This window comes from Amorphotheca resinae (genome assembly GCF_003019875.1).
Source record: "Amorphotheca resinae ATCC 22711 unplaced genomic scaffold M430scaffold_8, whole genome shotgun sequence".
NCBI lineage: Eukaryota > Fungi > Ascomycota > Leotiomycetes > Helotiales > Amorphothecaceae > Amorphotheca > Amorphotheca resinae.
Genome location: NW_020194478.1, coordinates 650487 through 677890, shown reverse-complemented (window position 1 = coordinate 677890; position 27404 = coordinate 650487). Strand labels below are relative to the sequence as shown.

General features: G+C 51.0%; 8 protein-coding genes across 8 annotated transcripts; 5 read left to right on the top strand and 3 right to left on the bottom strand.

Annotated features, from left to right (window-relative positions):
• The first annotated feature begins 94 nt into the window (after positions 1-94).
• Positions 95-850, top strand: M430DRAFT_255238 (hypothetical protein). Its single transcript, XM_024865257.1, has one exon. The coding sequence runs from the start codon at positions 266-268 to the stop codon at positions 713-715; it is 450 nt and encodes a 149-aa protein (XP_024719565.1). The 5' UTR covers positions 95-265; the 3' UTR covers positions 716-850.
• Positions 851-2972: 2122 nt separating this feature from the next.
• Positions 2973-7508, top strand: M430DRAFT_105179 (hypothetical protein; the record flags this gene model as incomplete). The annotated part of the gene is made up of 3 exons (XM_024860985.1): positions 2973-3046; positions 3111-6569; positions 6623-7508. The coding sequence occupies 3 exons, from the start codon at positions 2973-2975 to the stop codon at positions 7506-7508; spliced, it is 4419 nt and encodes a 1472-aa protein (XP_024719564.1).
• A 776-nt stretch (positions 7509-8284) lies between these two features.
• Positions 8285-9008, top strand: M430DRAFT_43241 (hypothetical protein; the record flags this gene model as incomplete). The annotated part of the gene is made up of 2 exons (XM_024867604.1): positions 8285-8598; positions 8857-9008. 2 exons carry the CDS (start codon positions 8285-8287, stop codon positions 8933-8935), a joined length of 393 nt encoding a protein of 130 aa, XP_024719563.1. The 3' UTR covers positions 8936-9008.
• A 635-nt stretch (positions 9009-9643) lies between these two features.
• On the bottom strand, positions 9644-10936 carry M430DRAFT_51613 (hypothetical protein; the record flags this gene model as incomplete). The annotated part of the gene is made up of 2 exons (XM_024868239.1): positions 9644-10659; positions 10717-10936. The coding sequence occupies 2 exons, from the start codon at positions 10934-10936 to the stop codon at positions 9644-9646; spliced, it is 1236 nt and encodes a 411-aa protein (XP_024719562.1).
• Positions 10937-11385: 449 nt separating this feature from the next.
• On the top strand, positions 11386-14637 carry M430DRAFT_35787 (hypothetical protein). The gene is made up of 3 exons (XM_024866812.1): positions 11386-12173; positions 12222-13065; positions 13124-14637. The coding sequence occupies exons 1-3, from the start codon at positions 11574-11576 to the stop codon at positions 14548-14550; spliced, it is 2871 nt and encodes a 956-aa protein (XP_024719561.1). The 5' UTR covers positions 11386-11573; the 3' UTR covers positions 14551-14637.
• Positions 14638-15242: 605 nt separating this feature from the next.
• Positions 15243-17170, top strand: M430DRAFT_51611 (hypothetical protein; the record flags this gene model as incomplete). The annotated part of the gene is made up of 4 exons (XM_024868238.1): positions 15243-15467; positions 15518-15637; positions 15695-16255; positions 16301-17170. 4 exons carry the CDS (start codon positions 15243-15245, stop codon positions 17168-17170), a joined length of 1776 nt encoding a protein of 591 aa, XP_024719560.1.
• Positions 17171-17948: 778 nt separating this feature from the next.
• M430DRAFT_51625 (hypothetical protein) lies at positions 17949-23617 on the bottom strand (the record flags this gene model as incomplete). Its single annotated transcript, XM_024868241.1, has 10 exons — positions 17949-18446; positions 19036-19217; positions 19264-19671; positions 19712-19862; positions 20366-20913; positions 20998-21664; positions 21840-23050; positions 23106-23271; positions 23350-23410; positions 23499-23617. 10 exons carry the CDS (start codon positions 23615-23617, stop codon positions 17949-17951), a joined length of 4011 nt encoding a protein of 1336 aa, XP_024719559.1.
• Positions 23618-25831: 2214 nt separating this feature from the next.
• Positions 25832-27013, bottom strand: M430DRAFT_277194 (hypothetical protein). Its single transcript, XM_024865704.1, has 3 exons — positions 26953-27013; positions 26207-26900; positions 25832-26141 (listed from the first exon to the last, which is right to left on the bottom strand). Exon 2 carries the CDS (start codon positions 26638-26640, stop codon positions 26266-26268), a length of 375 nt encoding a protein of 124 aa, XP_024719558.1. The 5' UTR covers positions 26641-26900; positions 26953-27013; the 3' UTR covers positions 25832-26141; positions 26207-26265.
• Between the last annotated feature and the right edge of the window lie 391 nt (positions 27014-27404).

Sequence of the window (27404 nt, the reverse complement as noted above, 5' to 3'; positions counted from 1 at the left end):
GCACGCACTAAACTCTTTTGTTTTTTCTTTTTTTTAAATCACGGCGTTCGGTGAGCGTATCCAAGGCAAAGCCAGACCGATGGGGCTTTTTTTTTTTTTTCTTTCTTTGTTTCTGATTTTCGGTTTTGATTGAGCGTCTGACGACACATTTGCTTGCCTTTCCCACTCTATACAACTTATATACAGAGTACAATTGCTAGTAGAAAATTCAGAAGACTTCTTTCTGTAAGGCACAACCTTTCCACATTCTCTCCAATGAACATCCATGATTCGTTCACCGATCCCGATGTATGTTAGGCGTTCTCACAGTCTTTCTTCACAACTCACCATGAGGACACGAGGTTCCAAGAGCACAGCCCCCGTCACCGGCTCACAACTCAGATTGAATCTTCTCGTGGCACGCACGCACGCGTCCGGACCCGGCCATCACATCACATCAGATCAGATCTTATCAAGAATGTCTTGTCTGACCTTCCTGAATGGTGGGTGCACCTTGTTTTTCTCCGGAGCTTGCTTGTGTGGGAATACCAAGAAACGACAAGAAGAAGAAATTGCACAGGGAACTCAGCCTCTCTGGGCGTTACGACACCGACGCACGCCGAGGAATGGATTGATGGATGGATGGGATATTCGGTCGGGTTTCTTCTCCGCTTTCTTGAGAACAGCGGAACCCGCAGCCCTCGCGATTTTACAGGTAGCATGGACCATCGATTGATGATCGTATAGCAAGTAAGGTAAGGTAAGGTAAGTAAGAGTAAAAGAATGCTGTGTAAATGAAGTCCAAGGCAGGCTTGGACTTGACTCGGGGACTCACCGCTCGAAAGTTGACCTCATCATCCTATCCCAAGAAACTTAGGTAGGTAAGGTAAGGTAAGGTAAGGTAAGGTAAACTTTCCGAACGGCGGCTCTCGACTACCTAACTAACGGGAAGGCCAAGCCAAGGACAAGACAAGACAAGAAGAGAGAAAACAAGTACTACCTTACCTACCTACTACTCTGTATGGAGTAAGTAGTAGTAGTAGTGAGTGAGTGAGGAGGGAAGGAAAAACATGATTTCTGGTGGTTGGGTGAACTTGCGGCCACTACCGGCTTGAGGGGGGGATGGAATTATTGGGGCCCGAGAGATTGCCAAGCGTGGCATTGCTGCATTGGCGGTTGAAGTCATATTATTGATTAGTTATTAGGCAGGTACTAGGTATATTCCAGAAGCCGAAGTTTTTTTATCAATTTATCAAGGTTACCTGGCTATTGCCACGGGGCCTCTCCACTCCGGGCTTGGCGGGGGGGAGGAGGAAGGAGCTTCTGGAAGAAGGGGGCGCGCGCAAGGACGGACAGCTTACTTACTTCTTATTCCTGAATCCTTACTTACTTTGCTTGTGCTTGTACTTGTACTTGCTGGCTTGCTGGCTTTCACGGGAGGGATTGGTTCGTTCGATAGTGGGTACAGATGGCATCACGCGAATCGAATGATGAGTTAACTGATCAGAGTGATCAGTTTTAACGAGAGAGATTTTAAGTTCTGACAACGACAGAGAGTCGAGTTGCCTATGCCCGATTGGGGATAGCTTCCCCACCGATGGAGTTATCCAGACCGGGCTAGGATGGATAGGGATTAGTGGTGTATTCTTCGGATAGATGCCGTCGCGGTATATTGGGAGAGAGTAGAAGTACAGAGGTACCTTGCAGCGAGATAGATGATAGCTGTGAGGAATGGACAAATAACAATGAGATGAGATATAAAATGAATAGAAATGATAGGATAGAAATGTTGATGTTGATGTTAGAAATGATAAATAATCATGAATGAAAGACCCAAGGAAGATCAGGAAGGTCAAGAATGTAAGTAAGGGAGGCCAAGAAGAAGAGAGCTCCTCTGGCATGGAGCTCTGTTGATCGGACCGTACACATACATACATAACCTCGCCATACCTTACGCATCTTACCAGCGTGCACAATGCACATATGCTCCGTAATAAATACGACTACGTGTATCATTTATATGTATCATTTATATATGTCGGTAATAAGTAATAATTGTGAAAAGTTCCATTGCGGTTGCAGCTGGGCATCTTCTTGCACAGCCTCAATGCTCGCGCTACGCAGCGGCGGCCCATGCCCGATCCTCGCCCTTCCTCGCCCGCGCATTGGCTGGTCCGGCCCCAGACGACCTCGAACGGCGACGCATTCCTGACTCTGTCGAGAGAAAGTAGGTAAGGTAGGGTCTGCGAGGGCCCGGAGAGAGAGAGCCAAGTCGTGCATCTGGCAGAAGGCTTCGTTCTTCCTTGATCCTCTTCCCTTTTTCTTATTGATCCCTTCGAACGTCTTCTTGTCTTATCAATTTCCCAAGTTCCCTTTCCCCCGCAAGGTAATCAACGCTGTTACTTACCCCCCGGTTCAATCAATCAATCAATCAATCACTCCCTCTCGAGCTCCCCTCCCGCCCCCCGGGGTTATAGAATGGACCGCGGTCCATCAATCCAAGGGATCCCGTCTTAAGAAGCCATATCCAGTTGCCAGATTCAAAACTGAGCAGGGTCCCCAAGCGCCTGTTTCGTGATCCCGCACGAGGTGAGCTTGATTAGCCCGTTGTTTGTTCCCTCCCCCCCCCCGATTCCACGTCCCTTAGCAGCCGGGTGATATCACCCCTTGGGACATGGTCAATAACGAGCCGGGATCAAACAAAACATTTGCTGCGCTTCGCCTGCTTGGCTTCTTGGCTCTGGACCTTCGATAAGACTTGCGTGATTTACAAACTTGAGCTTCCTTCCGCTGATACATCCCATTCTCTCTCTCGACAGACGACAGCCTAGATCAACCTCCCTCCTCCTCGCTGCTCCAACACTGCCCTTCTCAGATGCCGACAACGTTCGAGGCCTCAGCAACTGATTACGCGCCTAGGCTGAGCGCCTTGGGCTGTGCTCTGACGAATCCCCAGAAACTACTGAACCTGCCCGTCGACAACATCTAGGACAATGGCAGACACCAACGGCCCTCCGTCCACGTCGCCCTCGCCCTCGCCCAATCCGGGCGGGCGCAGGCAGAGAGCGTAAGCCATCTCTACCTATACATAGAACCTCCGCCACCCTTGCTAACAATGTTCTTTCGGACAGGCCGACTATCACGATTGATACTTCTGCTGTCAGTAACATGGGATCCGGCGTGCCCCAAGAATTGGACCGCGATGGCCTGGCTCTGAGAGCTTTGCCCAACTCGCCCTCGACCTTGCAGGGAGAATCGCCCTCAGGATCCGACGCCGCGGGGAATCCGTTCAGCAGTCGCTCCTACCATACCAGCCATACAAGTCAATCAAGTCATATATCCGTACCGGATCTTCGAGCGTCGACATCTTTCGAATTCAGTAGACCAACCTCCCCTCATAATGTTTCATCACCAACTTCCAAAGGAGGCGACGGGTTCCTGTCGGTCCCCGGCCTCCGATCAAGACAGAATTCGCTCGATACACAAGACGATGGTCGCTCAAAGACAGATTACAGTGGGGAGACATATACAAATAATTCATCGCACGGCGATAGGGACCGCGACCTGGGTCATTCTTCACACGAGGAGGTCATCGATAATCCCGAGGCATTGACCCCGGACCCCAACACCGAGGAGGATTTTGAGGTTGAAAACAACGTTTTCGCCTTTTCCCCTGGGCAGTTGAACAAACTAATTAATCCGAAGAGTCTGGCAGCATTCTACGCGTTGGGAGGGTTAGCAGGACTGGAGAAAGGGCTCCGGACTGATCGGAAAGCTGGGTTGAGTGTTGATGAGATGAGCTTGGAGGGGACTGTGACTTTCCAGGAAGCAGTAGCTGCGGCTAGAAAACCTGGGTCACCACCACCACCACCACCCCCCGCGCCAAATGATGCGGATAGGAAAGCCCCCCGGGTGCGGACGGAGAGGAGAAGCTCCATACAGTCGAATGCAAGCGGCCCAGAAGTGCACCACGAGGAATTCCGCCGGGCGTCACACGACGAGGTCTTCTCAGATCGGAAGCGTGTGTACAAGGACAATCGACTCCCGGCAAAGGAGGGCAAGAGCCTTCTACAGCTAATGTGGATTACATACAACGACAAGGTTTTGATTCTGCTCTCCGTGGCCGCCGCCATCTCCTTGGCCGTTGGTTTATACCAGACGTTCGGGACGAAGCACGACGCTGAACATCCGAAGATCGAATGGGTTGAAGGAGTTGCTATCATTGTCGCTATCGTTATAGTGGTCGTCGTAGGCTCTCTGAACGACTACCAAAAAGAGCGGCAATTTGTGAAACTCAACAAAAAGAAAGAGGACAGAGAAGTAAATGTGGTTCGGTCAGGGAGGACGCAAGAAATCTCGGTTTTTGATATCTTGGTGGGAGACGTCGTGCTCCTAGAACCCGGAGACACGATTCCCGTGGATGGCATCTTTATCGACGGACACAATGTCAAGTGTGACGAATCTCAGGCGACCGGGGAGTCTGATTTAATACGCAAGAGGCCTGCTGATGAGGTCTATGCTGCAATTGAGAACCATGAAAACCTTCGCAAGCTCGATCCCTTTATCCTTTCGGGCTCGCAGGTCACTGAAGGTGTTGGCACATTTCTAGCTACCTCAACTGGGGTTAACTCCAGTTATGGCAAGACTCTGATGTCGCTGCGAGAAGACCCCGAGGTCACTCCTCTCCAATCGAAGTTGAACACTTTGGCAGAGTATATTGCTAAACTCGGTGGAGCTGCTGGTCTCCTCCTGTTTATCGTTCTGTTCATCGAATTTCTCGCCCGTCTTCCCCACAATTCCGGTACGCCGACTGAGAAGGGACAGCAATTCCTCCAGATCTTCATCGTTACGGTTACCGTTATTGTTGTCGCTGTTCCCGAAGGCTTGCCGCTCGCCGTTACACTCGCCCTAGCCTTCGCAACGACTCGAATGCTCAAGGATAACAACTTGGTTCGACATTTGAAGGCTTGTGAAGTCATGGGGAATGCGACGACCATCTGCTCTGACAAGACTGGCACTTTGACCCAAAACAAGATGATGGTAGTTGCTGGCACGCTTGGTACCAGCTCGCGGTTCGGCGGGACTGTCGACACCTCGGACGAAGGCCCATCATCGCCTAAAGGCAAGCAAGCCCAACCACAAGAGACAATCAGTGACGTACCGGCGCGGGAGCTTGTTTCTTCTTTGGGCGCTGAGGTCAAAAGTCTGCTACTACAATCGATCGTGATCAACTCGACCGCATTCGAAGGCGAAGCCGATGGAGTGCAGACGTTCGTCGGTTCCAAGACCGAGACGGCACTCCTTACATTTGCAAAAGACTTCTGTGCCCTGGGATCCGTCGCGGAAGAACGTTCGAACACCACCGTCGTTCAACTCATTCCATTTGATTCTAAGCGGAAATGCATGGGTGTTGTCGTCCAAATGGATAATGGCAAGTATAGGCTCTACGTCAAGGGAGCGTCCGAAATTCTCCTTGAAAAGTGTACCAAGGTTATCCGGGACCCTACGAAGGATACTTCCAGTTCACCCATGACGGACGAGAATCGCCAAATGTTCACCAGGTTGATTGACAACTATGCATCTCGCTCTCTCCGGACCATCGGCATGGTTTACCGCGATTTTGAAAAATGGCCTGCCAAGGGAGCTCGAACAGTCGAAGGCGAGAAGAACGAAGTTGTATTCGAAGATATCTTCCGGGAAATGGCGCTCCTAAGCATTGTTGGAATTCAAGATCCCCTTCGTGAGGACGTACCCGACGCGGTACGGACTTGCCAAAGGGCGGGTGTCGTTGTCCGAATGGTTACCGGTGACAACTTGGTCACTGCCCGGGCTATTGCTAAAGAGTGTGGTATCTTTACCGAGGACGGCATCATCATGGAAGGGCCAGCATTCCGAAAATTGAGCAAGACCAAGATGGATCAAATCATTCCCCGCCTTCAAGTCCTTGCGCGATCCAGTCCAGAAGACAAGCGAATCCTCGTCAAACGCCTCAAGGAGCTTGGCGAGACTGTTGCTGTCACTGGTGACGGGACTAATGATGCTCCAGCTCTGAAGACTGCCGATGTCGGGTTCTCGATGGGTATCACTGGTACTGAAGTCGCCAAGGAAGCTTCAGCGATTATTCTAATGGATGACAACTTCAGCTCCATTGTCAAGGCTATGATGTGGGGTCGAGCTGTCAATGATGCCGTCAAGAAATTTCTCCAGTTCCAGGTCACCGTCAACATTACGGCTGTTCTGCTCACCTTCGTCTCAGCCGTATCCAGCGGCTCTGAGGAGTCTGTTTTGACAGCTGTGCAATTACTATGGGTTAATCTTATCATGGATACTATGGCAGCTTTGGCACTCGCAACGGACCCTCCTACCCCAAGCATTCTGGATCGCAAGCCGGATCCCAAATCAGCCCCTTTGATTACTGTCACGATGTGGAAGATGATATTCGGAGAAGCGATCTACCAACTCACCATAACACTGCTTCTCTATTTCGGGTCCTATTCGATCCTTTCCTATCAATCCGAACGAGAGATAGAGCAAGTACCTACACTTGTCTTCAACACGTTTGTCTGGATGCAGATCTTCAACCAATGGAAGTAAGTAAAGCCCGATGAGCGGAATTGTGAAACCCTCTAACACGCATCTCTAGTAATCGTCGTCTCGACAACAAGTTCAATATACTTGAAGGGGTCACTAACAACTGGTTCTTTTTGGCTATCAATGCCATCATGGTTGGTGGTCAGGTCATGATCATATATGTGGGAGGAAAAGCTTTCAACGTTGTCCATCTCAATGGTGCTCAATGGGCGTACTCGATCATCCTCGGATTTTTCTCGATACCAATCGGAGCTTGCCTCCGCCTTATTCCCGACGAATTCATCCTCAGCTTGATTCCTGACTTCTTGAAGGGAGGGCCAAAGGGACCCGAGCTTCTCATTTCGGACGAGGAAGAGCATTTCCGGTTCCCCAAGCCCCTGGCTGACGTCAAAGAGGAGCTCAGCTTCCTGAAGAAAGTCAAGGGCGGCCGACTGAACAATCTCAAGTTTGCGATGCAACAGACTCGTGATACGTTCTTACCTCGCTCCAGGAGTAGTTCACACTCAAGGAATGATTCCAACCCACAAACACCCGTGCTTGAGCAAGAGAATAGCTTCGGCTCACCTGTTCAGACCCTTTCTCCCGAATCTCGCAGGCGTTCTAGATCCGGTCGATCACGGTCTAATTCAGCGCTGGGTGCAACTGCAGTCATGGCTGGTATAATCGCAGGTAGTGTGGCTGGTTGGTCACCAATTGAACGAACCTCTGCCGATAATGATAATATGGGCTTCCCCCGTTCAAGAGCAAGATCGGATCTCGAGACAAGGAACGGCGTCTTGATCAATACGGACACGACACCTAATGATCAGGCTGTCACCGAGAGCCCGCAAAAGCTCGGTGCGCCGGCGAGTCAGGTTGAGAATGGTATCCCAAACGGCTCTTCTACAGCCGCTGAAAGTTCAACCCCGTCCAAAGCTTCAAATGGAACGCCTCATTGACAACACACTCCCTCGCCTCAAGCTGAAGGTTGACGATCATGAGTCCATCAACCCCGCGAGATTATTGATCTTTCCATGATCAGTTTGTCGATACTGTAAAACTACAACCCCCTTTCCTCATGTATATATTATCTCTCTTTCCTGGCGCTGGGGTGTTTCGAGTAGCACGAACTACGATGGGCCTGGAGTTGGTGATCTATCTGATGCCAGAAACTTTTACACTGGCACCGTCTCGTGGGTCTGAGCATGTTGGTTGCATTAGGCGTGGAAAACAAAGAGAAAATCTAGATTTCAAAAAGGCTTTCGATATGAAGGTCTTTGTTCACAGTCGTTACGAATAGAGAGGGTTACACACGCGAAGGCGTCTTTAACGTTAGTGTCTGCTAGGAAATAGCGAGATGATATCTGGGCAATCCAACAAAACAAAATTCCATTATACATACGTATTTTACACGCAGAAGTATTGAAATATGTGATGTGATGTTATATAATATGGCAGAAAGAGATACAGACCCATCCATTCCTTACCTTGTTATCTTTCGGATTCTCGGTACGCACATCTGGCGCTCGCTAGGTATGTACGGGTACGGAGTACTGTAGAGTGTAGTTTGGAGTGTGTAGCAAGTAAGTAGTTAGCGCCTCTCCAGCCGAACCTCTCACTCCACTATCCATCCACCACCTCCGACGACGAACGACGAACGACACACCGCACCTCCCACCCTCCCAGCATCAGCGACCACCACACACCCCTTCTCTATCGAACGATAAGCATCAAGATGCCACACATACGCCCTCTCACATCCCGCTCCACCGCAGCGCTCCTCCACCGCACCTCACCCATCAACCGCGCTGCTGCTCCCATCAACCGCACCGCAGCTCCCGTCGGTCGCCTTGCTCCCTTTTCCACAACCCGACGAATCCAAGCCGCGGCACACGAAGAAGACCATTATGATGCCCCCGGCGGCTGGCTCTGGGGTCTAGACCCATCTAAGAAACATGAGAAGGAGGGCTGGGAGAATATTTTCGTGTGGGGATTCTTTGGATCGTTGGGCTTGGGCGTCGTGGCTTATGCGTTTAAACCGGATACTTCGTGAGTTTTGTTTTTGTTTCTGTTATGTGTGATTTGGTTTGGTTTGGTTTGGTTTGGTTTGCTTTGAGAAGAGAAGAGAAGGCGAGGGGTTTTGTATGTTGAATGGGGTTGGGTGGTTGGGTGGGATTGGGATTGGGTGGAGGGGATGGAGGAAAGAGAGGAGAGGCGGATAATGCGGGGATTCCATTCATTCCAACCATCATAACCCAAGAAACAACAAATCAGCAACACAAGCTAACCATTCCACACCCTCAACAGGATACAAACATGGGCCCTCGAAGAAGCCCGCCGAAGATTGGAAGTCGAAGGGATCCTCAAGGAGCCCGAATCTAAATAAATCTGCCCACCTCCTCCTTCCTTCGCCTTCACCGCCGATATAGACCAGTCATAGTGGGAGAGAGAGAGAGATGCTGAGTTGAAGAAAGAAAGAAAGAAGACCGGAGAGAGAAGGAAAAGAGAAACTTGCCTTGCCTTGACATTTTTGAGCTGGGGAGATAGTGATAGAAGACACGAATAAGCCTCGGGGGCTTTGTGTGAATGTTGATGTTGATGTTGATGCGCGTTTTTTTTGTACATATTTTCCTATCGTCATCGATCATCGTTGTTGTTGGGGAAGAAAGAAAGAATGAAAGAATGATAGAGGAATCCTAGTTTGCTTTGTGGAAAACTGGACAATTCGATGATTTTTCTTTGGCAATATTGGCTATGTGCTGTGCAAATTCAAAAACTTCATTGAGAGATTTTTTTTTCGTGAATAGATGATTTATTCGTTTCCTCATCCTTGCTTGGTTGCTTTGTTTGCTTGTTGCGCTTTTGACTTTTTTACTACTAGAAGGGAGGGATGGGTTGGATTGGGGAGGGGGTTGATCAAATTAATCAATTGATTGAACTTAGGAGGGCATAGAAGTGCTGATGATAGATAGATTTCGATATCAATATAGATTTCGCTTCGCTTCAATTTTCTAGTATAAGGTATATATATAACATACATACATGCATCTCATCTCATCCCATCCCAACAAAACACCTCCCTTCTTTTTTTAACTTACTGCGGCACGACATAACTCCACTCATGCTCCTCATCACCGTACTGGCGAGCCTCGATCCAATCCTTCATACGCTGGGCGATCTCGCCCGCCTCCTGATCCGGCTTCAGGCCACACCCGACCAGCTCGCCCTTCCAGCTGATGTTCCGCACGGGGCTCACGACGGCCGCGGTCCCGGCCCCGAAGGCCTCCAGTAAGCGGCCCTCCCGCGACGCCTCGGAGAGCTCGCGCATCGTGTACTTGCGCTCCGAGATCAGCCAGCCCTCGGGCGCGAGCTTCTCGCGCGCCAGCGCCAGCACCGAGTCCCGCGTCACGCCCTCCAGGATCGTGCCGTCCAGGGGCGCCGTCACGAGCTCCTTCTGGCCCGTCTCTTTGTTCTTGAGCGCCACGAACATGTTCATCGTGCCGACCTCGGTCACGTACTCTTCTTTGCCGAAGAGCCAGAGGTTCTGGTGGAAGCCTCGCTTCGCGGCCTCCAGTTGCGGCACGATGCATGGCGCGTAGTTGGCTCCTAGCTTCTTGTCTCCGACTCCTCCTGGCCAGGCTCGCACGGCGTAGTCGGTGGCTTCGAGGGATACGGCTTTGAAGCCCGTGGGGTAGTAGGGTCCGACGGGCGAAGCGATCACGTACAGCAGGGCGGATCCGGGTGGGCCAACACCCAGTGTTCTCTGGGTACCGATCATGGTCGGGCGGAGGTACAGTGAGTATCCCCGCTCTGATGGGATGAATCGCTGTTCCAGGGAAGCGAACTTGGCAATCAATTCAATCATGGCGTTGCTGTCAAAAGTGGGCAGCGCGATGCGTGCAGACGACTTGTTCATCCGAGCCATGTTCTTGGTCGGCCGGAATAGCCGTACCTGCCCCTTGCTATCTTTGTATGCTTTCATGCCCTCGAAACATTCGAATGCGTAGTGGAACACGCAGCTTGCCGGGTCCAGTGAGAGGTTTTGGTAAGGGGTGATTCGGGGAGCCAGCCATCCCTCTGACGCAGTCCATTCGAGACTGAGCATATGATCTAGAGGCGGTCAGCGGTCAGCAGTGATCTGTATATACGTGTAGATGAGATACGTGCCTGTGAAGGTTCGGCCGAAGACCAATTGCTTCGGATCAACGAGCGAGGCGGGAGTCGTGGTCTTGGTGATTGTCAGCTTGGAAGGGTCAATGCCCTGCAAATTTGCAGAAGGTGCCGGTGCTGCCACGCCGGCGTATGTCCTCGAGGACTCCCATATCGCGGTGACCAGCTTCGCAGGCGATTGCCTGAATGCGCTCCGGGGACGCAATTGGCGAAGCATTGTTAGCAATCCGAGGAACCAGACTGGTTGTGGTGCAAGAGGATTTCAATCGGGGGGATCCACTCTCGTATGTAAGGTAGGGTATCTAAGGGATATAAGGGATATATCAATCCTCAGTCTAGGACGGCGGTCTGAACGTTGCGGAGGTGAGGTTGTAGCTGGATTGAGTCAGGACGCAGCAGATATGTGAATAGATGGAATAATTTGGGGGGCCTCCGATGATCGCTCGCCCTGCATGCAGCTTCCAAAGCTCTGGGGTTCTAGCCTTTTGCACCGCGCAAATAAGCGAGACGGAGGGCACCCCTGGTCAGGTCGACTCTCGCCATGGATGATCGATGGATGATGGATGATAGTCCATGGATCGTCCTCAGATTCGGATCCTCTTGAAACCTGTGCCCTTGCTCTGCTATTCCTGACTGCATCTCTGTCCGACGCTGGCAGAGCTTCGCGGAAGAGGCCACTTCATTCGTTGCCTGCGCGACTGCGAGCACAAGTATTATTTACACGTTTTGCGGCTGTTCGGTCCCGAGCACCTCGATCTTACCTGAGACCACTAACCTACCCGCTGTCCATGTTAGTCTAGCTCACGCGATAACCTCGAGGAGAGGCTGCAGCTCCGTGGAGCCGCGCTGCGAAGATGTTCAGCTCGGCGCTGAAGTCGTTCAATTCGAATATCAACTCCAACTACACGGTTGCGAGCGCGCCCAGGTCGACGTCCGGCCCCTGGAGGATATACGATGCGAAGAAGAAGTCGACGGGGAAGGCCGTGTCGGTCTTCGTGCTCGATCGCAAGTCGCTCGATGCCCACTCCGGCTCCCTGGGGAGGTCGAGTGCCTCGTCCATGAAACGTGCCACCGAGGAGGTTGTGGAAAGGCTGAAGAAGGAGGCGTCGTCGCTGGCTAGGCTACGACATCCCAATATCCTGGAGCTGGTGGAACCGGTCGAGGAAACCAGGAATGGTGGTCTGCAGTTTGCCACGGAGACAGTGACGGCTTCGTTATCAAGCTTGCTGCGGGAGAAGGATGAGGAGGAGAGATCTGGTGGGGTGGGTGGACGGCCAAGCCGATATGTCAGAGAAGACGGCGAAGGTGGCCGGAGGCGGAGAGAGGTGGAAGTTGACGAGTTGGAGATACAAAAGGGTCTCGAGCAGATCAGTAAAGCTTTGGAGTTCCTCCATGATAATGCTGGTCTAGTCCACGGCAATCTGACTCCTGATGCCATATTTGTCAATGCGAAGGTGGGATCAACGTTCAAATATACACCGATGTTGACTGATTGCTGGTAGTCTGACTGGAAAATCAGCGGCCTGAGTTTCTCAAGTCCCCCTGATAACTCAACCAAGCCATCGTCAGTGACGCCTATAAATATCTCCGAGGCCCTCAATATCGACCCTCGACTTCCTCGTTCCGTGCAAATCAATCTGGATTACTGCTCCCCAGATTTTGTACTCGACTCGAACTTAAATACGGGGGCGGATATGTTCTCTCTTGGACTTCTCATAATCGCACTCTACAACTCTCCTCATACCTCGCCATTGGAGACAAACTCGAGCGTCTCGACGTATAAGCGGTTGTTTAGCACTCCATCCTCTATCCCGTCGCTCAGTAATAGCTTCCTTTGCTCACAGCCCCTTCCGAAAGAACTGAAGTCTGAAGTCTTGCCACGTCTGATCACCAGACGACCTGCCCAGCGCATGACAGCGAAGGAGTTCCAACAGAGTTCCTATTTCAATAGTATTCTGATCTCCACGATTCGCTTCCTGGATGAGCTTCCTGCTAAAACACCAAAGGAGAAAGCCCAATTCATGCGTGGACTAACCCAAGTACTTGGATCATTTCCCACCACATTACTGGAGAAGAAACTGCTGCCGGCGTTACTTGAAGAGATGAAAGACCGTGATATCCTGTCCTTGATATTGCAAAATGTTTTCAAAATCATTAACATCTTGCCGAACGGTCGTCGACCGTTCACGGAGAAGATCATACCTAGACTGAGGGAGATCTTTCTACCTCCTAGTAATGCCAAGGGTCCTCCTGAGCGTGATCCGGCCAAGGAGTCTAGCTTGCTGGTGTTATTAGAGCACATCACCCAAATTGCAAACAACTGTTCTGGAAAGGAGTTCAAAGATGGTAGGTTACCCATACAGTGCAGTAAAACAGTTGAATTTCAATGCTGACTATATCCCAGACATTCTTCCTATACTACTGCTTGCCATTGAATCTCCCACGCATGCTGTTGTCGATGCCTCCCTCCGAAGTTTGCCCGTCGTTCTCCCTGTGCTCGACTTTTCGACCATCAAGAATGAACTGTTCCCAGTCATTGCCTCTGTTTTTACCAAGACTACTAGTCTTGGTATCAAGGTTCGAGGTTTAGAAGCCTTCGTGATTCTTTGCGGCGGTTCATTAGACCCGGCTTCGAATAATGATGGCCTGGACGGCATCACGAACAATGCGATCAAGAAGAGCAGCTCAAGTGCCCTTGACAAGTATACAATGCAGGAAAAAATCGTTCCTCTTATTAAATCTATAAAAACGAAGGAACCAGCAGTATCTATGGCTGCTATGAATGTCCTCCGGCAGGTGGGCACCGTAGCTGATGAGGAATTCGTGGCATTACATATCCTTCCTATCTTATGGACCATGAGCCTAGGCCCGTTGCTCGATCTTAAACAGTTCCAAGCTTTCATGGAGCTCATCAAGAAATTGTCTTCCCAAGTTGAGGCGGATCGGACAAAGAAACTATCAGAATTAGCAGGTACCAATGGTTCGAGAACCAGAGGCAATGATGATTTCATGTCGTTCGGCGCTGCAGGTGCCTTCCAATCCAATGGTGGTTCTGACAACGCTGAGGTTGATTTTGAAACTCTTGTGAAAGGAAATGCTATTGGTGGAGCGACTATCAACCCTATGGATTCGGGGTGGGATTCGACTCCAGCAAAGGCGGCTGCACAAGTTCCGCAGAATACTTCAAACAAACCACAGCCAGCTACATTTTCTTGGTCTACACCGAGCTCGACTGGGCCCGCTTTCTCCGGGAACTCCGGGAGCTCGATGGGAGCTCTCAAGCCTCAGCAAGCTCCAGCACCACGGACTATCACGCCTGATCTGTCGCGCTTCGATGCTCTCACACCAACTACCACGCAATTCTCACAGCCTTTACAGCCCACTCCATTGCAGCAAACGAGTTCTAGCCCGCCTCCTCTCCAACCTCAGAGCAGCTATAATGCTCCCTTGCAGCCCCTCACGAATTACAAAACCCTTGCCTTCCAGCCACCTCCTCAAACGCAAACATTACAGAGCCTACAGAGTCTACAGAGCCAGCCAACATCCATTGATTGGGGGGCTGCTGCTACCGCAAGCCCATGGGCGAACAGCAATGCGCCAGCATCGAATACTTCCTTGGCAAGTCTAGGAAACTCGATGTCAAGCCTATCGATGAATCAGTCTCGGCCAGCCATGCCCTCACAACCATCTTCATTCTCACTACCCCCTCCGCCCGGGCCGCCGACCAGTTCTTTCGGCGCCCCTCCTCCATCCGCGTTTGGCATGCCCGGCCCGGCCAAGCCTGCGTCTCAACAAAAGTCTGGTTTGGATGCGTATGAAAGTTTGCTATGAGTCACGGCACAGGAGTCTGGCGCGGATACCAGGAATGTAGTCTAGTCTAGGATCAATACTATATAGAGAGGAATAAATGACACTGAAAGAACTTTCGCATAGATATCTTTATCTTTGTCTCGGTTGCAGCAAAGGGGTAGGTTATCATTGATGCCTTGTAGCTTAGGCAGGAACCAGAAAATCAGGGGGTTGGAATAAATGTAGCCAATCAGAAGAGGGTGCTTAGGTAAGCAGACTCGATAGTGACGGTATCGTAAAATGATGTGAGTTATATGCGTCATTATTTGTGTTTTCGGTATTCTTGCTATTATATTGTAGATTGGTAGATATTATCTATAGGTATTGTAAGAGAAGCATAAGGTATTGTGGGAAGAGGACAATTGATAGCAGAATCGAGGTGACAACAATAATACCACAACAATACAACAATACAACAACAATAGCCAAGTTAAGGTGTGAATAGATCGGCCGCTCGCCTAACTGTTACTGTCGCGGTAGACCCTGTGGGCGCTAGTTTAGCCGCCATCTGTTCCTGGTCATCCTTGAAGTTTTGATCGCGACGCGACTTTCTCTGTTCTCCCACAACAACTTTCCACTTCTCCCCCACATAACCTTCAATTCATTTTGTCCCCCTCAAACCCCCCATCATACACCTCACATACACCATCAAACAACCACAAAGAACCATCAACATGCCTCCCAAAAAGGCTACCGCCGCGAAAGCAGCTCCCGCAAAGGCAGCTCCAGCTGCGAAATCCGCTACCAAGCGCAAAGCTCCCGGTGCCTCCACCGACGAGCCAAAGACAAAGAAGGCGAAGACCACCACCGCCGCCGCTGCAGAGCCCGCAAAGCCTGCTGCTACGAAGGCCGCTGCTGCCAAGAAGGCAGAACCCGCCGCCAATAGAAAGATTGCGCCCGTAAGTCGTGTATCCGCGCACAGGAAATCCAGTTGACTTATCATCCACAGGCCAAGGGTGTCAAAGGTAGCAAGGTCACCAAGCCTGCGCCCGCCCCCAAGAAAGCTGCCGCCGCAAAGAAGGCTCCAGCTCCAAAGAAGGCCGCTGCGCCAAAGAAAGCAGCTGCTCCAGTAAGTCGTCATCTCGCTGATCTCAGCGCGCACGGAATCGTGCTAAACTCTTATCAGGCCAAGGCCGAGGAAGCCTCGCCAGCTCCTGCTCCTAAGAAAGAGAAGCCTGCTCCCCAGAAGAAGGCCCTTCCTGCCATCAACAAGATCCCCACTCAGATCCTCGACATCTATGTCTTCGGCGAGGGCTCTGCCGGCGAGCTCGGACTGGGCGCTGGCAAATATGACGGCAATAAGAAGCCTGTTGATGTCAAGCGTCCTCGTATCAACCACTTGTTATCTGCTAAGTCTGTTGGTGTTGTCCAAGTCGCGGTCGGTGGCATGCACTGCGCTGCTCTTACTCATGACAACAAGATCTTGACTTGGGGTGTCAATGATCAGGGCGCTCTCGGCCGCGAGACTTCTCAGGAGGGCAAAATGAAGGATATCACCAAAGAAGATGACTCTGACAGCGATTCTGATGATGAAGGCGATGGCTTGAATCCAACTGAAGCTGAGCCCCGCCAGGTCGATCCCAAGCACTTCCCGGAAGGCACTAAATTTGCACAACTCGTTGCCAGTGACAATGCTACATTTGCTGTTACAGAGGAGGGTTTAGTTTACGGTTGGGGTACATTCAGAGTAAGTTTTTCCACCTTCGTCCGCATTCATTCCTAACATCTACAGGGTAACGACGGTATCTTGGGTTTCAAAAAGGGCGTTGCCGCTCAGCGCACCCCTGTTCTCATCCCCGAGTTGAAGAACATCACATCTCTTGCTGCTGGTACCAATCACATTTTGGCTCTTGACAGTAAGGGCAGAGTCTTCGCGTGGGGTGCGGGTGAGCAGAACCAGCTTGCTCGTCGTGTCGTATCCCGTACTGCAACTGGCGCACTTGTCCCGCGTGAGTTCGGTCTCCAACGCAAGAAGATCGCCAAGATTGGTTGCGGTGATTACCACAGCTTTGCCGTCGACAAGAATGGAAATGTCTACTCATGGGGCCTTAACACCTTCGGTCAGACTGGCATCCCCAAGGATGAAGATGATGAGAGCGACACCATTACCACTCCTACATTAGTCGAGAGCCTCAAGGGTTACGATATTAAGCAGATTGTTGGCGGCGGCCATCACAGTCTCTCCGTTACCGAATCCGGTCAGGTTCTTGTCTGGGGTCGTATCGACAACGCCCAAAGTGGTATGGAAATTTCCAAATTGAACAAGGACGATTTGTTTTTCGATGAGCATGGCAAACCCCGCTTCCTTGTGAAGCCCACTGTCATCCCAGACATAAATGGTGAATACGTCTCGGTTGCCACCGATACCTGCATTGTCGTCACAAAGGAGGGCAAGGCCTACAGCTGGGGCTTCTCGGCCAACTATCAGACCGGACAAGGTACAACAGACGATATCACGGAGGCTACACTGCTCGACAACTCGGCAGTCAAGGATGAAAAGCTCGTATGGTGCGGAGCCGGCGGACAGTTCTCGGTCCTAGCTGCCGAGGCCAAGGATAAGGATACCGAGTTGACTAATGGCGTTAAGGAGACGGCAGCATAGATTTGGGGAATCTAAGCTGTTCTCTATTGGGTTTTCATACCGGTTCTTCTTACGCATTGGTTTCTTGACGGATCTTCGATACCAGTTCTTCCCACCGGTTCTACTTGTACATCCGGTTCTTCACTGGTTTCCTCGAAAATACCAGGTTTCTCCACATTGGTCCTTGCACACTCCCGCTTCTCTCCCCCCCCCCCCTCCTCAAATCCTTCTCTCCGCATATCACAACACACCCATGAAAATATCTCCTCCTCCTCCGCAGCGCGGCTGGCTGGCCTTTGTACATTAAAAAATCAGGTTACGTTAACGTTAAACGTTATATTACGATAAATCAACTCTCTCTCTCACGTCACGTTTTTTCCCTCCCCCGCGGATCCATAGTCTCGCTTCTTTTATCTGTCCTTCTTTGGATGGATGGATGGATGGATGGATGGATACATGGATGGATGGATGGTGGGAGAAGAAGAAGAAATGGAATCATGAGATGAGATATGCATGCATGGTTTTTACTAGTTAAACTCGTACTAGGAGTGGAATTAATTGGTAATTGAAGGGAATTGAATTGAATGGAATGATGAATTTTGAAGTTTGAAATTTGGTTTTTGGTTCTTGGGTGTGTTATGTGTGTGTGTGGATTGTGAATTGGATGGATGGTATGGATGGGCTGTGAGTATGGTGTCTTGGTTTCTTATTTGAATTCATTCGTTGATTACTATACTATACTACCTATACTATATTATAACACCATCTTTTCTAGATACATCCCCCCAAAGCCCCAACCTTACATCTCCCACATCCTCTTCACCACCTCATCATCCAACTGCAACTTATAAACACTCAACAAATCACTTCCCCCACAATACTCTTTCCTATCCCCTACACACAGCATATCACACATGTCATCCTCCCTCTGCACCGCCGTCTCGGGTAGCTCCGCCGCGCAATAACACTCCTGCGCGTACTCGACGCCCGCGTAGACGCCATCCGGCATCTGCTGCTGCCTGCAGAACGCAGTGCAGGATTCGATCGTCATGGAAGTGCTGTTGGTGTAGGAGGCGCCTGAGAGGAGTCGGGAGGTTGTTAGGCTTTCGGAGAAACAGCCTAGGTAGGTGTAGGAGTTTATGAGGGCGGGGTTGCGGGGTGGCGTGTAGGTGGTCTGGTTGTATAGGCTGAGACGGTTGGGACCGCCGCAGAGCTGTGAGGGGTTGCCGGTGCAGGGCATGCTGCAGTCGGTGTAGTTTGTGGTAGAGGAGGAGGCGAGCGAGTTCCCACAGAAGCACTGGAAGGAGGGAGGGGGTTAGTTTCTTTTGGACCTGGGCTTGGATGTGGGGTGTGTGTACCTGTGAGGAATACTCAAGTCCTGCGAGACCATAGTTGTTGGCTTCGCAATAGCTCTGGCAGGCCTCGATCGTCATGGCTGTGTCATTGCTGTATGATGATCCCGTGAGAGCTCGACCGTCGACCTCGTCTGCGCATCCAAGATATTCCCACGTCCCTATGGTTTGGCCGGGGGTTGGTGTCCCGGTCCACAGAGGGGCTGAAGTTGTGGTACTGCTGTTAGACCAACCCGTGCTAGACACTGCTGTCGGGCTGCTGGATGTCGTCGTATAGAGTGTCGAGATGGGTAGACTAGTAGCAGATGCTATGCTGGATGAGTTTGAGTAGGTATTCGATGAGGAGACGTAACTGGGTGTCGGCGAAACTCCGCCCACGGTAGGTAAAGCAACAGATGCGGTGGAGCTGTTCGTAAATGTATATGTACTCTGCGAGCTACTAGACAGCGACTGCGAATTATTTCCTAATAGAGTTGTAGAGGGGAAGACAGAGCTTAAAATGCTGCTCGTCAGGGGCACAGAGCCAGTCGGGACGGATGTCGAGTTAGAAGATGAGACGATAGGAGCCACCTGGTACATGTTCAAGAGGGACCGTCCGCCACAGTACTCGGTCGAGTTGGCTGCACATACCATGTTGCATCCATTCACAGCCGGGTCGCTGCTCGTCTGGTTGACTGAGCCAGCATTAATTACGTTGCCGCAATAGCATTCCTGGCCTGATTTTCTTAGCACACCGTCACATCTCCAGGACAAGAAGCTTACTGTATTCCACTCCGAAATAAGTGTACTGCGAGCAAGCTGCAGCGCATGTCTCTACAGAGGTATTGGCAGCTGGGATTGGAAGAAGATAGCCGTTGAGAGCACGTTCGTTCGTCGCTTCGCTATAGCAGCCAAGGTAGGTATATCCTAGGAGGTTGGTAACAGTGATTGGACCAGCGGAGGAGGTAGGGGTTGTGGGTGGTGAAGTTCCAGTAGGAGCTGAAATGACGGCAGTGCCGTTGAGCGAGTACAGGTCGAGTCTGTCTGGGCCTCCACAATACTCCTTTGCATTACCAGTACATACCATGTTGCATCCATTCACGCTCGGATCCGAACTGGTTTGATTAACTGAACCTGCTCCAAGACTGTTCCCACAATAGCACAAAAAGGGGGTCAGCATTAGATCACGGTCTTGGGGGGAGAAAACTTACCTGGTTCGAATATTCCATGCCAAAATACAAATAACCTTGGCAAGCAGCCGCGCAGAGCTCAATGGTAAAGCCATCAGTAGCTGGAGCGGGTGACAATGCACTTAGAGCTCTACCATTTGTTGCCTCGCTATAGCATCCTTGATACTTGTAACCCCCAACACTTTTGATAGTCTGCGGTCCATAGAGAGCGGGGTCTGTTCCCGCGATATACTTTGTCGGATCGTAGTAGACTGAGAGGTAACCTGGCGCGCCACAAGCGTCATTGCCATCTCCTGGACAGCCGAAATTGCAATAGGTATCTAGAGCTTGGTTTGCTAGAGGAGGAGGGGTGTTCCCGCACCAACACCTAACATTCACATTTGGTTATCTCTCGTATTCCAATGATTGAAAATGATAGGGATTTGCCCCTCCCAGTTGGTCTGGAAATCTTGCAATCACCAAACCCTCGAATATCATGACAGTAAGAGCAGAATTACTTACTCATCCCCATACTCGGTCCCGGCAAAAGCATATTGGGCAGCCGCATAGCAAGCGTCCTGGCAATTGGCGTTATCCATAGTGTCACTGGGATCCAGGGGCTCGTTAGGGAACAAGCGCGGTCCCGCGGTGGCTTCTTGGTAGCAGCCTAGATATTCATAGATAGTCTGGCCCGTAGTGGAATTCACGGGACCAACCTTAACAGATACCACAGTAGCCGTGATCTCCACTGTGTGCACCCCAAAATTAAGGTCATTAGTGTTCAGAGTCCAGGTGTTATTGATCACAAGATCTGGCTGGTTATACTCTTCGGTGTTGGCAACCATCAGGACCGTTCCGTAAGCACATTCGCCGGGAGGGATCTGCTGTGTCTCGTGAAGCTCAGTAGGATCGCTGATGTGGAATACACCGTTTGGGGGTTTGCTCTTGTCGATCTCCAGCGACGATCCCCCGTTATTACAGATCTGGATCTGACGAGACGATGAGCTACCTGGAGCGACATCACCAAAATCCATCAGGAGATTGGAAGGTGGGAGCCATCCGCCTTCGCCATTACTGATTGAGAAGTTGGCAATAGGAGCCGTCGAGGCAGATCCCTCCAGGATGATGTTGACATCTCCGCCGTCGGACCATACTTGCCAGTAAGAGCTATAGCTGCCCACGCCATTGACAGGATCGAAAGTCGAGTCGACAGAAATAGCCGTGTTTGGTGCTATCTGACTTCCGATGGCAGGTAGGTCCGTCGCTGTTGTATTGGTAAGGTTAGCACAGTCCAGTACAACTCTAGTCTACCAAAGGCGGATAATGGAAAATGTCTTGGGTGTTCTACCTGTGAAACCAAGTCCGAGATCCCATATCCCATTGGTCAATGTGCTATTCGTAAAGTTAGGTGGGTTTGAGCCAATCAGTTCATCATTGGTGTAACCATAGCCTAGAATGGTCAAGGGGGACAATCCCGCATTGGAAATAGTGATGATACCCGACTGGGTAGGTATGGCAGTGTTGTTTAGGATCACGATTCCTCCATAATCAACCGTCTTCGGCGCAAGTGTTAGGAAGGGAGCCGTTGAGACTTCGGTTCCAGTCAAACTTATTGGAAACATGGTTGCATATCCGACAGCCCCATTAGTTGTATACAACGTCAAGGGAGCACTCTTGATCCCAGGAGAGATGCTTCCAGAAGAAGCATTAGGATTGTTTTTTATCTCAGCATCGGTCAGATCCCACGTGACAGGAAAGGAGAAGGAATCCCCGGCAGCCAATGGCCCCTGGGGCAAGCTTGCATTGCTAGCTTCAAAGAAACCATCACCTAGAACGAGCCCATCGAGCGCTGTAATGGGGACGTTGGCGGTACAGTTGAGAGATTTGGTGACCTTCGTCCCAAGAGCAACCTGGCCGAAATCAACGGGGGATGTACAATTCAGGGGTAGATTGACAGGAGCACCAAGACCATAGAGAACACCATTGCTGTCTGTAACGTAGACACGACCATCTCCCTACAGAAGTCAGCAATTGACAAACCAGAACAGAAGGGGGGCTGGATAAAGGTTCATGAGCCGCAGGAAATGTCCACCCTCAAGATATTAACTCAGAATAGAATCATGTCCCGCTTCTCATGCAACAGTTCAGAATAGGGGGGGCGCTTTTTAGCTGCGCTAGGAAGTTTCTTACAAAGGCAGGTCGCTGGAACTTATTGGCTCCACCAATTTGAGGCATCGGGATACTCTGCATTGCTCCGTTCTGGGGCACTGCGTACCACGCTCTAATCCCTGCATTTGGGTCTGTCATCCACAAGATTGCGGTCCCGGGCTCTCCTTTCAAAGTTGTGACGGTAGGGATACCAACACCCACACGGCCAGCTGAAGACTCACTGGTCTCTGCGACCTTGGAGAATTGTGGGATTCCCGTTGAAGTAAACCCAAGCTGATAGACGTAAGTTGGATATCCGACCGGTGTGAGGTAGATATATCCGCCTTCGAGAGGGTAAGAACCCGCAGCGCCAAAGACAGCCTCGTTCGTAACTATCGTCTGTAGAATCCCATCGGTCTGACCCATCCCGAGTTTGTAGCCGCCGAGGTTGTTAGCATCCAAGATGTAAACCTTTCCATTCTTCCCTGCGGTGACCGCCATCTTCTCAATTGGGCCTCCGGAAAAGGTCGTGGGATCCAGCAACACAATGCCACCGGAACCAAAATCCTGGTCCGCAGCATCCATGTTCTGGTAGTCGTAGGGCTGGAAGTAATCGGAAACGGAGAGCGTGCCATTGCCCGTATTGTTGAGCGCCAGATTGATGGCTGCTTCTCCCAGAGTTTGGAGGCCGCTGGAACCAGACGCAGGGGCTCCGTTATTGGTGTGTCCGTCACCGTTTCCCGTGACGACGAATATGCGAGCCCCGTCACTTGCGAGCCCCATGCCACTCATCCAGATGCCTCCTTGGCCACCACCACCATCCTGCAGCAGATCATTGGTCTGGGCGGCTGCTTCGACCGGACCGCTCTCGACGGCCCATTGAGTGACGACCTTCGCCTGGTTAACGTCCACACCTATGACCAGACCGGTATAGTTGAAGAGATCGCAATGGCCGCCAAAGGCTCCATACACGACGGAGCCAATCTGGGTTAACGAAGGCCGCTGCAAGACCACCCCGCCCACAAAGTATTTCGCGGGTGCATTATCCGCGAACGTGCCGTCGATAAGAATGGGGTCATAGACATCCTCAAGGGTGTTCACGTCGACTGCGTGGAAGTAGTAGACGCCGTTCGAGGTGCCCGTATTACCCGGCACCCTAAAGTTGGGGATGTACGTCTTGGAAAAGAAATATGCAATGTCCGTGGTCGGGTCAATGACCGGCGTACCAATGATCCCGATGTAGTTAGGTATATCTGGGCTCAAATTAGAATCAGGGTGACTGGCCCCTGGTGGTATATCTGCGCCTACCTGTACAGCCAATATCAGATTGGAGAAAAGGGGTATGGACCTGTCGAGAGTTGATCAGAGCTCCAGTCACTGCATCGAGGGTCCGGATGTAGTTCATGCTCGAAGCCAGGAAGAGGATCTGAGGGCCTCCAGCGAGAGGTGTATAGGTGAGAGGTTTGGCATAGAACTAGATGCGCGTCAGTCATTTCCGCAGAGGCACGAGGAGCAGGAAATGGTGCACCTGCTCATGAGTATTAAATGCGACCTTCCAAAGGAGACCGAAGGTTGCAGAATCTACAATGGCAGGGTCCATGTTATGGTTGGGTCTGGGAAGTCAGATAGGGTCCTGCATGAAATAGAGAGGGATCTCGAGAAAAAGAGATAGAGGCAACTGGCAACCCACGCAGTACTTACAGATATCCTGACTGCTCAACATCCGCATCTCTGTACTCGTCTGTCGGTGCCACGCCGAGGGTCTGGGAGATGCACAGGGCAGTCAACACGGCGAGCACGCGCGAGATCAGGGACAACATCGCGAAGGCAATTGAGGGGCGAGGGGCCCAGCAATTTGGGAGTCGTAGATAGAGCAGCGAGCGTGTGCTTCAGACAGGACATGGAATTGACATGGAACAACAGGCAGGCAACGGTAACGACGGCTCACGTTGAGGGAAACATGGCACAGGAAGAGTAGTGAAGTGCAAACATGGCGAAGAAGGAGGCTCAAGGATGGAGTGAGGTCGAGTTCCCTCCCCTCGTAAGTCCCCTCATGAGTCCCCTCGTATAAGAAGAGCGTGGTCTGCAGGAAGGGCAGACGCCCCGCGGCCGAAGCGGGCAACTTTTGGGCTGGACCCTTCGCATCCAGCTTCGCAGCCAGATTCCAAGGGTCAAGGGTGACAAACACAGTTAGAGCAACGTGCCACAGGGCTCGCGGCCGCAGATGCTACACTGCTACGGAACATTGTTCCTGGCCCAGCTGCACGGGGACCAATGGCCGCCCAAGCCAGGGCGCCACGAGACGGAGACATTTGTCGAGAACTCGAACGAGGCTTCGCGAGACGGAGGAAACGTGTTGTTGATATGATATGCGCCACTCCAATCAAGATCCCTGGGAACTTCGTCGGGATCCCTCCGATGCCCGTTCTGGAGGGAGCGCCGTCCAGATCGGGACTACTGAAAAGGACAAGGGGAGAAGAGAAGAACAGGCGGGACAGGCGGGATGGAGTTGAACAGACGAACGCGGGATCCTTGATGGTTGACGGTCGCCTTGCCTCCGGGGTTGAAAGGATGTAGGATGTATCCTGACAGTAAAGGCGGGACGTTGAATCCGCCAATCAGAGGGCGCGGATGCGCGATGTGCTCGGGAGGGATGGAGATCAACCGGTCGTGGATAATGGATAGATAGATAGCTAGCTACTCCGTAAGTCAGCAAGAAGGTAAAGATAAATAGTAGATACCTTACCTCAGTATATAAATCATAAATAACAGATGATAATTTTCCAACCAATGTATATCGGCCCTACATCGTCCGGAATGCCACACCTAGATAGAATGCCAGTATCGATGCGTCCAGAGCCAAAGTCCAGACCCGAACCCCCCTTCCCGCCCCCCCGCTCGTCCCGCCCGCATCCCGCCGCACCCACTAATCCTAATACAGTACGAGCCTCAGCCAGGAAATAAGTTCCTCCGAGTTCGCTTTTCCCCCCAAGGCGGCTTCCCACTTCATTTCCCGCACACGGGAGGGCGATACCGTACGGAGTATAAGATACCGCGCTGTACCTTGTCCCGCCTGTTCCGCCAGGGAGAGATAGATGGAAGTTGGCAGAGAAGGAGAAGAAGATGAATCATTTACATGAGTGTGAAAATAGGGAAAAGAAAAGGTGGGGGAGAGGAGAGTGTGGTTGATGTTGTGTATATATACAAAGTACCCATGTACCCATCTGGAATTAATACACACATATCACGGGGTGGGAGGGAGGTACGTAGTAGATAGGTACATCGCGATGCAAATCCTCTAAATAAACTAATAATACCCAGCTCTCAGCGCCATCTGGGCCATGGCGCTCGCTGGATCACATTATATCTGGTAAGAGATGTAGGCTAAACTGTTACTCTTTCTCCCCTTTCTCCCCTGTCGTTCAGAAGACGCGGATACCACATGTGGAGATAAGGGGGGCTTAGAGGCTTGGATATCATTGAAACAAGAGACACAGGCGCTTACCCATCAAATCCAATCGTATTAAGTTTGGACTTGGCACCGGAACAACCGGTTGCGTCTATTCCTTTGCCCACAGCCTCTCCATTAGTTAGCTTGATATTGTACTCTCCGGGTTGTCTAGGGAAGACAATAAACTGGGGCTTCAGTTCCCCGCACAGTAACATAGTATCACGGGTACCTCGCCCTCATTCCATCATCTGAACGATAGTTTGGGAACCTGCTTCACTCGCCGCCGTAATTCAGCCAAGATCTGTAGTTCTGTAGTAGCAGGTCTCGATCGTTTCTCTGATTCCTGGAAAGCGTGCGTATCTGCTCCTGAAGTTGAGCAACGCTCACTTCCTCCACAGCAATTATCATTATCGTATTTGACTTCTCATTCAGCACTTTGGCCTCAGTGTGGAACTCGTTCGTAGGACGTGTTGGTCTTAAAGACACTAAATCTATTTGGAAACCTTGAGACTAGGTTACTTCTTCGTTTAACCATCATCTTCTTCTTTGATTAACCATATCTCTGGATCAAGTTCCTCATGTCACTGAGCACCCTATGAGAATATCAGCAACCCCCTTACTAGCAAGAATTCAAAGAGACGCCTACTGCTCTCTAAACGCATGCTTTTGGGTAAAGAGGGCAGATACGTGCGTGTTGAATCTCCTGTTCCGACGTCAGTTTAGTATGAACATCTGAGATACCTTAGCCTTGGAATCGCAGTCTCACAGCTTGTAAAGATCTAGACGGCCGTCATAATCCTCTCAAGGTGGTGATATTTGAACATTGGAGTGGTATGCTGCCAAGTATTCGGGCCCAAATCTATTGCAGATTGGCCGTCATTGACCAAACTCATCTTCATTAAGCATATATATGTGAGCCTCGTTGATTCTGCCCTCACCGGGGAATCATTTAACTTACATTCGTTGTGACCATAGAAGCGGCATGCATCAAGGATCAGAGATTCTCCCGTGTTTACATCAATTCCAGAATTTGCATACCAAAGATCTCCGTGCACAGGTGAGTGCTTCACAGATCGACCTTCGCTCTTCGAGTGGGCGAAGTAGACAAGGTATGACTTTATCAAAGAGGACCGGGACTAGCACATCGAACTCGGGGTCCGGTCCCTTGGCATCGATTTCAAGTTTCAGAGCGCACCTCATGCTCTTTGTAAAGTAACGCTCCCAGTTTCTTCCCACTCGTTCACGGTCCATCTGTGGTAAATTGCCGCTATAAGTAGTTATGTGGAAGCCAAACCTGCCGTTCGGAGACTTGCTGGTTTGGTGGAGCGCTGCTAGATGGGTGGTGAATTCGTGCGGGTCTGGCATTCTATCTACCATGTCTCGATATTCCATAAGAAGTGCGTGTCCGATACGGTCTCGTATGTTCCCCAGGTAATTGGCTTCGGTGTGAATTCGGGCAAGAGCGTATATATAGCTTTCATAGACCCGAACTCCCCGCGGACCATATTCTTGCCTTGAGCTTTCGATGCTACCTTCATAAAAAATTGACAGTGGCGTCCCATCGGCCAGCTCGACGTCGATTCAGCCGGTGTGAGCCCAGAAACTGATACCATGGCCTTCGGTGGATACCACTCGACAGCCCTTCGGTAGTTCTTGGTGTTGGTGAGCAGGGGAATTATGTATTTGCTGCACATCACAACTGACCTGCGGCGACACTTGGATCAAGCTTGATATTTCCTCCACCTTCAGCACCATCGTAGTTCACGGAACCATGATGTCTGCTACCGTCGCTCTTGGAAGACAGTGAGCGGGGGTGTGTCCTTGTTAATGTCTAATCGACAGTACCCGTCAGCTCGCCCATGGCACTTGCTGTGCGGCCCACTCCCTGATACCGAGTCTGACAGCGGATAATCGATGCAGGCGCCGCAAAAGAGCCTTGACCTGTCAGTCATGCACCAGATTTCTCAGCAAACTGCGCTTGTAGAGCTCCGAGAATGATGTGAATCTGCTGGTGAAGTGCGAGAGACATATCGCCACTGAGATGAAGCAGCACTGCTCTGCATGGATATTGCTCGACAATCCCATCAATATCCGATAAAATCTCGTTCTTATTGCGTCGACGAGAACTGCTCCACACAGAAGTTCGTGAGTGCTGG

Excerpts from the sequence above, each read along its gene's own strand:
- M430DRAFT_277194 (XM_024865704.1), bottom strand. The coding sequence starts at position 26,640 with ATGGAATATCGAGACATGGTAGATAGAATGCCAGACCCGCACGAATTC.
- M430DRAFT_35787 (XM_024866812.1), top strand. The coding sequence starts at position 11,574 with ATGTTCAGCTCGGCGCTGAAGTCGTTCAATTCGAATATCAACTCCAAC. Across the intron at positions 12,174-12,221 it reads CCATATTTGTCAATGCGAAG|TCTGACTGGAAAATCAGCGG; the intron begins GTGGGATCAACG and ends GATTGCTGGTAG. Across the intron at positions 13,066-13,123 it reads TGGAAAGGAGTTCAAAGATG|ACATTCTTCCTATACTACTG; the intron begins GTAGGTTACCCA and ends ACTATATCCCAG.
- M430DRAFT_255238 (XM_024865257.1), top strand. The coding sequence starts at position 266 with ATGATTCGTTCACCGATCCCGATGTATGTTAGGCGTTCTCACAGTCTT.